The sequence below is a fragment of the Triticum aestivum genome, chromosome 4B, assembly GCF_018294505.1.
Source record: "Triticum aestivum cultivar Chinese Spring chromosome 4B, IWGSC CS RefSeq v2.1, whole genome shotgun sequence".
NCBI classification, from domain to species: Eukaryota; Viridiplantae; Streptophyta; class Magnoliopsida; order Poales; family Poaceae; genus Triticum; species Triticum aestivum.
In genome coordinates this window covers 502,149,367-502,158,922 of record NC_057804.1, presented here as the reverse complement: position 1 = coordinate 502,158,922, position 9,556 = coordinate 502,149,367, and the positions used below count along the sequence as shown (strand labels likewise).

The 9,556-nt window shown below is 39.6% G+C and overlaps 1 protein-coding gene across 1 annotated transcript; it reads left to right on the top strand.

Moving 5' to 3' along the window:
* The first annotated feature begins 297 nt into the window (after nucleotides 1-297).
* Nucleotides 298-6,948, top strand: LOC123092944 (DNA-dependent metalloprotease dvc-1). Its single transcript, XM_044514801.1, has 7 exons — nucleotides 298-633; nucleotides 2,726-2,887; nucleotides 2,978-3,044; nucleotides 3,123-3,188; nucleotides 3,265-3,383; nucleotides 5,703-5,782; nucleotides 5,900-6,948. Exons 1-7 carry the CDS (start codon nucleotides 512-514, stop codon nucleotides 6,589-6,591), a joined length of 1,308 nt encoding a protein of 435 aa, XP_044370736.1. The 5' UTR covers nucleotides 298-511; the 3' UTR covers nucleotides 6,592-6,948.
* Nucleotides 6,949-9,556: the final 2,608 nt, after the last annotated feature.

The window sequence follows — 9,556 nt, the reverse complement described above, 5'->3', positions numbered from 1 at the left end:
CCAAGAGGTCCAAATCGTCCACATAACAGTCACTAGAGTAGCTCGATCAGACTCTGAAAATTGATCATCACATAGAATGTCCCTTGACCAAGTTAGCGGGTGCGGCCATGGTGGGCTTTTGTACTGCCACCCTATCTATCAATGCAAAGATACGCAAAGCTTTTGCGTATTCGTGAAAAAAAAATGCTTTCTTTTAACCCAATACAATCACTGATACTCACTCATACACGAGCATACAGCCATACACTCGCCCCTAATTGCAAACGTCAGGCAAGAAACACCGGCAAGCGAACGTAAGCAACAATGTTCGGTGGAGTTGACTCTGGCTCACAAAGGGAAACGCCGCGGCGGAAGGGAGTAAATATATGACGACCGGCGGCGTCCTCGCATTGCCAAAATTGCCTTATGCGCCCATTACATCCGCCGGATTCCTGACAAAAGATTTCCCCTAAAACGCTCGCCGTCACTCCCAACTTCCCAACCCTGACGTCCCCCTTCGCTTCGTGCGGCCATGGTGGGCTCGGATCCGGAGCCTGACATCGCCGAGCTCTTCTGCCACTACAACGCCCTCTACTTCGAGGACTCCCTCGGCGCGTGCGCCGTCTCCTGGGCGGAGGAGCCACTCCCCTACGGGTAACCGTCCCTCCCAATCCTCGAGTTCTTTGTGTTCTCGGGTGCCATCTAGGTTCGCTTTCTGGCCGGGCTTATGCAGATCGAGGCTGCAGATGTGGATTGTTTCCCGGATTGCAAGATATATGTTGCATTTCTTTGTTCCCCTTCGAAAATCACTGCACATTCGCGAGCAGTCTATATTCGATGCATTTTTGATAATTTCTTGCAGGGAGAAGAACCCTATTGTGCAGGAGCTGTGATTCGGTCCTTCCGGCGGTGCTAGAGGTTTAGCAGCCTTGTCTAAGTCTAGACGGCCGTTCGTCTATCAGGGGAAACTTTCAATTACTTTTGGAGGGGAAGAGTCCAGTCGCTTTCTTGTGTTCACAAGAATTACCAATCCCTAAAAAAGAATTAGGGCACCAGAGGGAACACTAGTGCTATCCAATTGTTCAGTATTCCGGTCAAAAGTTCCAGCCAGAACATAGGTGGCTCAGATAAACCTATAAACTGCTGTGTGCGCATCGATGCCGGCTGAAGTTTCAGTGCTAACCTCTGAATGCTTGCATATATTGTGCATTGAGTTGAAGATATGTTTGGAGCGCTGTGATTTCGGTAGTAAGTGTTGGGTGTATGAGAAGAACAAAGCAGGATGAAACAGTATGTATCTTCCACATCCTTTCTAGGAAGGAAATAGGAAAACAGTGTAGAGATGATAATGTTTATGCACTTGCCATCTTGATTAATGCCACTCAATTAAGTAGTGGCTCCACGAGATGTGAAGTTGTGAACCATTGGATGCCATTGTTTGGGTGGCTGAAAAGGTTTAGGGCCTGTTTGGATCACAGCCCTGGCGCACCCGTCCAAATATTTGGTCGTTGACCAGAACGATGGCGTGCGTTTGGTTGAGATCCGATTATTTGGCTCACCCCAGCCCCGTTCGCCCTTCCCTTTTATTACGCAGCCAATTATTTGGCAAGTAGCCGGCGGCCATTTCCTCTGCCAAAATGTTGGCGTGCCATTGATTGGCAGGGCGACCAAAGGCACAATCCAAATGGCCCCTTAGGGCCGAAAATCTTCCTATTGTACATACATTATACATTATAATATGCTTTGGATATTACTGAAAAATAATGCTAATCTCTCAAGACATGGTGCGGTAGCTCTGAGCTCCAACACCAGGATCTATTATGATTTTCTTACTTGTAGATTTAATGAAAGCAAAACTTTTGGTGGGATGATTTGGGCACAGTAGCAATTTTGCACTCAAGGAATAACCCCTGTACCACCAATCAACAAATACGTTTGTTTGAAATCCACAACTCTAGGCTAGCACAAAAGAAGCCTCAACCCTCAAGAGAGTGCCAAGTCGTCTCATTTCTCCATACATCTTGGATGTGCAATTTACGGAATAGATATGTCTACTTCTCCTAAGTATTCATTACATTATAAATTCTCACCACATAAACTCTAGAATATTCATGTGATATGGATATTTTTTGGGTAAAAACAAGTCAATAATACCAATATCATAGTATGCGTGAGACTTATCATTAATTAAAAATATGAGTGAAGTGTATAATGCATCCAGTTTAACCAGTCATGAAAAGTGACGAGAAAATTGTGGAACCAAAGCGGTCTATGACATTTGTACATTGCAAATGTCAATCAATTTTCTTGTAATAGATGAATGGTATACTGTGTGGTTGGAACACGGTAGCATATCCTGGCTGACGCAGGTTCAAACCATGTGGACATGATTAATTCCGTGGGTTCGGGTGTTGCGCCTCACACCTCCTTACTTAAAAAACAGCAGGGGCTCCTCCTCCTGCTGGTCTAGTTTTTTATACCATGTGATGCATCAATCATAGTGGTGGACTTCCAGTTAGGAAATAGTTCAGGATTATTGCTAATAGTTCGATTCATTTGAGTGAAAAAAAACTGAATGGATTTATACCACAAATATCTTTCTGAAGTCCAACCAATGCTAAAGCCAGACTTAATTATGTGTGGTTTATCATCCACATTAGTATGTACCAAAGTAGTTATTAGTTACCGTTACGGTATCACCAGAATAACTGTCTTGAAATTTCTCATGTTTACTTTTTTTTTGCAGTGATACAAGTGGCTGTGAGTATTATCCTGGCGGCGGTGGCTGTATTGTACTTCTTTCGAAGTCCTTGTATGAATTTCACACATACTCCGATCTGAAGAATGTTTTGCTCCATGAGATGATTCATGCCTATGTGTGCATCAAAGATAATAACACTAGCCATAGGTACTTGTTCAATAAGACAAAGACTAGAATTTTCTAACATGCCTCCAAATTTCTAATTTCCTTCTTGTTAATTTCAAACTGTGATTGCAGTAACCATGGTCCAAACTTTCAGAAGTTAATGAATACAATCAATTCCAGCTCTGTACCAGATCGTCATGTAAGTTGAATTCAAGCATTGACTGTTAATCAGTCTGTACTTAAGAGATTCCTTATTAACATCGTCAATTATATTCAGCGTCCTCTTGGTGGCTACAACATAATTACGCTCCATGATATCAGAAAGAAATGTTATAAATACAAAGTAAGTATCTGGACTGTAATACTAGTAAGTAAATCTGAAATTAAATTTTGAGATTGACAGCTAACCACTTCTGCAGTGTGACGTCTGTGGAGATTTTGTTAGATCAACCAAGATCAGAGGACCTTCACATGATGACTGCATTGAGAGAATGGGTGCTAATTCCTCGTGCCCAAATTCAGCTTGTCAATGGCATAGGTATTAGCTCTTTGCTTCACTGCATTTTTTGATTTGGTATTTGCCTTTTTGGTATATCTGCTGTTTTATTCATGCCACCGATTTCTCTGACTTGATGGTATTCCTTACTTGTTCTAGTTACCACAAGGCTTCTCAACAACTGTCACATAAAGAAGGGGGAGTTGCCATTATGTATTTAGAAAGAACAAGAAATATATCTGCACTATAAAAAGCACTATGCATATATGTCAATATGTGTACATTGGCACACCAACAAATACATTTGTATGAAAAAAGAAATGGAAAATATCGACAAAAACGTGTCTTAAAGAAAGCTCAATTTACATTTCAGATCCAGTTGTGTCCATGTATATCTTCTTTTTTTATGTGATGGAGGAGTCACGTCATCAATCTTATGATTACGTAATTGCGATCATGCACTATGCATATTCATAGTATTACATATAAAATAGCAATCCAAAAGGTCAGATGCAAGTAATTCAAGTAAGGAAGCTACCGTTGAACATTCATTATTGCTCTCACGGTCACTATCATGGCATGGTTTTCCATCTTGGTCGTTGTTATGCATCTATGACATCACAACTCTCATTGATTCCTGCAGTCCCTACTTTTACATATACAGACAAAAATAAGATTGTTCCAATGCACATCAATAATAATAAGTTGAAAGGTAGTAGGGCTAAAAATAATATATATGTATACATGCTTAATTGTCTGAAATCTTTTCTAGTATTTTTTCTTCAGGATTGTAGGCTTTGCAACAGCAGTACCAACGAGGAATTAGAAAGGATGTAGTATCCTGATAGGTGTAGGCAGACAGAGAAGACGAGGCTTCCATCTCCAGCTCAAGATCTAGAAGGCACATGGGATTGCATGTAGAATGCAACACACAGAGCCTCGTTGACATCTCTTGGCAAGCCAACTATATCATCCATCTGTTCGAATCTGAATAATTGTAGTTACCTAGTGTAGCATGAAAGAAGTAAACCATAAAAGAATAACTCATGTTTTGAAATAATTGTAGCTACGGCTTGATTTTCTAGACTGTCAAAAAATAGATTGATTTTTTATATCTTTGAAATAAATCATCAACAATTGTTTGGGCAATGTGCTCCATTACTCCTAATTAAACAATGCGGGCTCATCTTTTGTAACAGTCTGAGCTCACATTGCTTAATTAGGTGTATTGGAGCGCACTAAATTGGTTGATTGCCTGATAAATTATCATGAAACTCTACAATACGAAGAGTTGGCTAAACATGGGTTATGTTTAATGGTTAAATTCTTTATTAAGGCTACACTTGTCAATTATGATTATATTGGGTTGGAGCATGCTGGATAGCAGAGCTTGTTAAGAAATGTTGGTAAGGTGCTGTGGGCGTTGCATCCTGTGTGTAATCACATGTCCTGCCTGGATCTTAAGCTGGAGGAGGATGGAGCGTTGTATTCCTGATCCGTGCCTACAACTCCATATACCTGTCAGGATGCATCTTTTCAAGCCCCACACTGATGCGGCTTCTGCAAGACCTGCAATCTCGAAGAAAATCATCAAAAGATTACGGACAAGTGTGCATACATACATATGCATTTAAGCTTATCTACCTTTAGATTATTTTTTCTATGTGCATGGTAAAATTGTTACTTTTTGTCTCCAAATATAGAGTCGAACCACAAGAAACCAACGAGAGAAAATGCGCCACTGATAAGTGATTAAATTGTGTAGCAAGATGTGCACACCAACAACCAAGATGAAAAAACATGTCATACAGTGATCTCTCGAGCAATAAATGTCATGCAGTTCTAGACAAAAAACATGCCATATGACAACTTCCCCTTGTTTGTGTGACTGTTGTTGAGCCGAAGGAGTGTTATGAAGTCAGTTACACCAGCGGGGATGAAACATTTTTTAACCCCAAAGCTGATGACTTGTTGATAATAGAAAAAATCTGATCGAGTGGGTCAGTAATGTCAAGATGTTATGTAATGGTAGTGAGGCTAACATACTACTCCCTCCGTCCCATAATATAAGAGCGTTTTTTACACTAGTTTTCACTGTCTGCTAATTATGCAGGTATCCGAGTTTCGTTATGTATCTGATATGGCATCTAAATTTAAGCCTGACAAAAGAAGGATCTCTGACTGCGAATTAGATTATTATTTTGATGCAATATCTTACCCAAATATGCATTTCTCAAATTTGTTGGATTTTTCATATTAATCTATCGCCAACTTGTACCCTATTTTTGTACCTCCTTTCCACCATATACTCTTGGATGTACCCTTTAATGTTGGTTTTGATATGTATATCTTGGTATGCAGGCACAAGAAGGGGTGCTCCGGTAGCTATTATAGAGTTGGAAAATCAGCTCCAGGCTGTGCAGAACTAGGGGGTTCAGTAGGTAGCTTTTGCCATAAGACCTAGTAGTTCATCTAGAAATGTCTGGACCACTCTTCATTTTGTTTCATTACTAGTATACATTGTATAGAGTAATAGTGTTGTTTATTGTTTTTGACAGCTTCAGCTGAAGAAACACTTGATGAACGCAAGGCTGCCAAATCAGCCAGTGGAAGTTGGCATGCCAAACATACATCAAATAAGTCAGGGACAAGCAATAAGCATGAACTGGAAGATGCACCAGCTGAGTTCCATCATTCTACTAATGATGCAGTCGACAAATCAGGACTGGGCTCCTCTTCAGGGGACAGGTGTAATAAGAAAATCAAATTATCCAAGGACATTCGCTTTGGCAACCTGACTGGCACAACTGTTCAGGAAGCACCAAAGCGACCAAGAACAGATACAGCAAAAAGGAACCAAGAGTGCAGCAGACAAAAGAAAAGGAAAACCAGTAAGTGGGATGGATCCTATTCAATAATAGTCGAGCGGTTGAATTATTACTGTTTCGATGATTCAGATGAAGATGAGGTACCTTTGATCAATAAAAGAACCGAAATGAGAAAACGACAAAGGTTACTGAAAAATTCTCAGGCAACAGAATCAAACGATGGTAGAAAGGATGTGTGTTTTGATTCTTGTTCTCAAGGCTCAGGGGACAAGAACATATCTGAAAGTGCGCCTGCTTCTCAAGTCGAAGAACGGTCGTTGCCAGATCATCTTGTGCATAATCGTGTAGCTGCTCCAGGTCAAACAGACCATGAAACTGTGGACTGCGCAATTGGTGAAATTGTGGACATTTCAGATGGGTAACTATGACAGAGTTTAATTAGCTCCTCTTATCAACCCAAGCTTTCCGTTGTGCGTCTTGCTACTGCTAGACATCTCGCTACACTGCAGAAGTGCTAAGGTTGTAAACTTGGAACTCGGTTTGGTTTGCGCATATCGCAGCTATGGTGAGGATGCTGGGTCGTCCTGTGAAATGTGTCCTGGGCTGCTGTACATAGTCTTGTTTATTTCTGTTGCAGTTTACTTAATTTTTTACTAGCATAGAGGGGGTTGCAATGTTAGGTCTGTATGCTCTCACTTCAGGCAACCGTATCTCACTTTTCTATTTCTGCACTGACGACAGTGGCAAGTCATGGAATTGCGGACGTATGGTTTTCCTCTCTTTGTGTTTTTTTACTGTAGAAAAGTTTCTACACTTTTGATGCAAGGCCGCTTTGTAACTTGGTTCTGACTTTGACTACTGATTTGACCAACAAAAAATGTCACATGTCACAAAAGGTATTATCGCATGATTTGTATGCGGAATAAGTTTCCATTTTCAGGTTTGTTATGGCATGTAACATATATTTTGTTGGTCAAATCAGTTGTCAAAGTTACATCCAAATTAGGAAGTGACCTTGCATAAAGTTTGATCTATACATTTCGTAAATAGATTTATTATTGCCTAGAAAGATATGTTCTAAATAGACTTTTCGTAATCTATATGTCACTGCTAAAAAAAATTTATAAGCCTCACTGTGCTATATGCTTCTATTGCATTTGCTTGCATCTGTAGTTTCTTTTCAGTAGTATACTGATATTGAAACCACATCAAAGAATGTTAGATTGTATTGAAATGTAGTTTCCCTAGATTATACAATATATGTTTTGATAAAAACAAGTCTGTTAGATATATCCTTGACAATGGAATAGATAATGTGAGATTCAGGAGAACTCTAATGGGGGATTCTCTTGAATTATGGAACCACATCAAAGAGGCTTGTGCCTCTCTTGGTCTGAATAACAGGAAAGATGAGGCTATATGGACTCTGACAAAGAATGGCATTTATTCTGTCAAGTCTTTCTATAGACATTTGATTGAAAATGGGGTTAAATATCCACATTTCTTTATGTGGAAAGTTAAAATGCCACCTAGGGTGGAAGTTTTCATGTGGCTAACTCTCAGAAATAGTATTCTTACTAAAGATAACTTGCTCCGCAGAGGTTAGAGGGGTGATAATAAGTGCTCCTTCTGTGGAAGGGACGAAACTATTAATCATCTCTTCTTCACATGCTCGGTTGCGTTTACTCTGAAATGTACTAAAATGTACTTTCAACCTCACTGGTGTGCCTGATAACATAGACTCTCTGGTTGGGGATTGGGTGAGAAATTTAATAAAGTAGAGAGAAATTTGCTGGACCCTATGAAAATTACGTAATAGTGTTATTTTTTATAATAGTAAGGTGGATGATTCTCGTACCCCTGTCAATTTGTTCTTCAAATGGCTTCATGATTGGAATATTTTGCAAAGAAACTCCGAAAGAAGTAAACTGATGGCGGCAATTTTCATGGCGACCAAGTGGGAGAAGAATTACAGCGGGTTGATGCTGTTGGTGTTCTGCTCCCAGGAATTTGCTGTAACGAGCTTCGGGCTCTTTACACCTGTATGGACTGTAACAAAAAATGTACCGCACTTAGCTGAAAATGCTGTGATGACGTTGATACTCGTTTCGCTGGTTCTGGGACGGCTTCGTGGTAATAGAAATAGGAGAGTAAGCTCTCTTTTATCAAAAACTAATAAGCGTGCACATGCAACACACGTATAATCGTAGGAAGAAATTTCTTGAGTCAGATCAGAGATGTACAACATATGACCAACTCCAACTCTACCTAATGACCTGCAGATGTATTTGTACAAAATATGGTTTCAAACATGCAAGATATATCACAAGTTGTATCAAACAACATGATGTGTGGTGCAGGGAGGGGGATCCGAAGTGTTCTCAACAGTTTCCCTTTATTACAAAATGGCAAAATAATCACCAAAAGCGAGTGGAAATCATGGAACATTGGGTACTATTTTCTCAAAAAGCGGGTTCTACCAACGGAACATCAGATTGCACCTAGTTTGTGGTTTTGCATATTTTGCAAGTCTCCATGGACTGAAAGCAGAAGATAGCTAACAGGAACTAAACATATTATGACATGTAACACCATATACAATATTAAATTCTTTTTGTTATCAAAAAAATATTAAATTCTTTTTGTTTTCGTTGCAGTAAACTCAATATGTTAGGTTGCATATACCAACGTTAGGATTGACACAATATAACTCGGTACAAATCACAGCTTCAGCAGAATCGGTGTGAGAACTAAATCAGTAAGTATTCTGCTTGCAAGCAACACAATGGCTGACAAAAGTTATCTTCTGAAAAGAAGCACAATAGCTCTTTTTCTGTACAAGTACAATATGTGCAGCCGCTCTCCCCATAAAATAAATTTGATCTTCTCACCATCATTATCAACCAGCACAATCTGCTTTCTTTGTGTACATCTAAAAGGTTCCAAAGTCAAAATCCTCTCAATCCTGCAAGAAAGAAAGGGTGGGTTCTGAACCTTTCTCTAACAAAGTCAGCTTCTACAGTTCACCCAATAAAATTTTATTGCGAATAGTAAATTTCTTCCTTTTTATTCTCACCACTAAGGAGAGTCTTTATTTATAGCACAGAGCAAACATGTATATACAAAGCTCCAAGAATCCTCCTATACATGTTCACCAGTAAAGCAATTAGCTTTGATGGCCTTACTATTTGTACAAAGCTCCAAGAATCCTCCTATACATGTATTTATAGAGGTCTAATAATGCTAAACAACGAATCCCCCTACACATGTTTACCAGTCAAGCAATTGGCTTTGATGCTCCAAGAACAATATTCAGTAGAATAATAGCAGAGAGAGGCATAGCAAATCTTGACAGATAGGAGAGAAACTGCACAGTGAGGAAGCAAA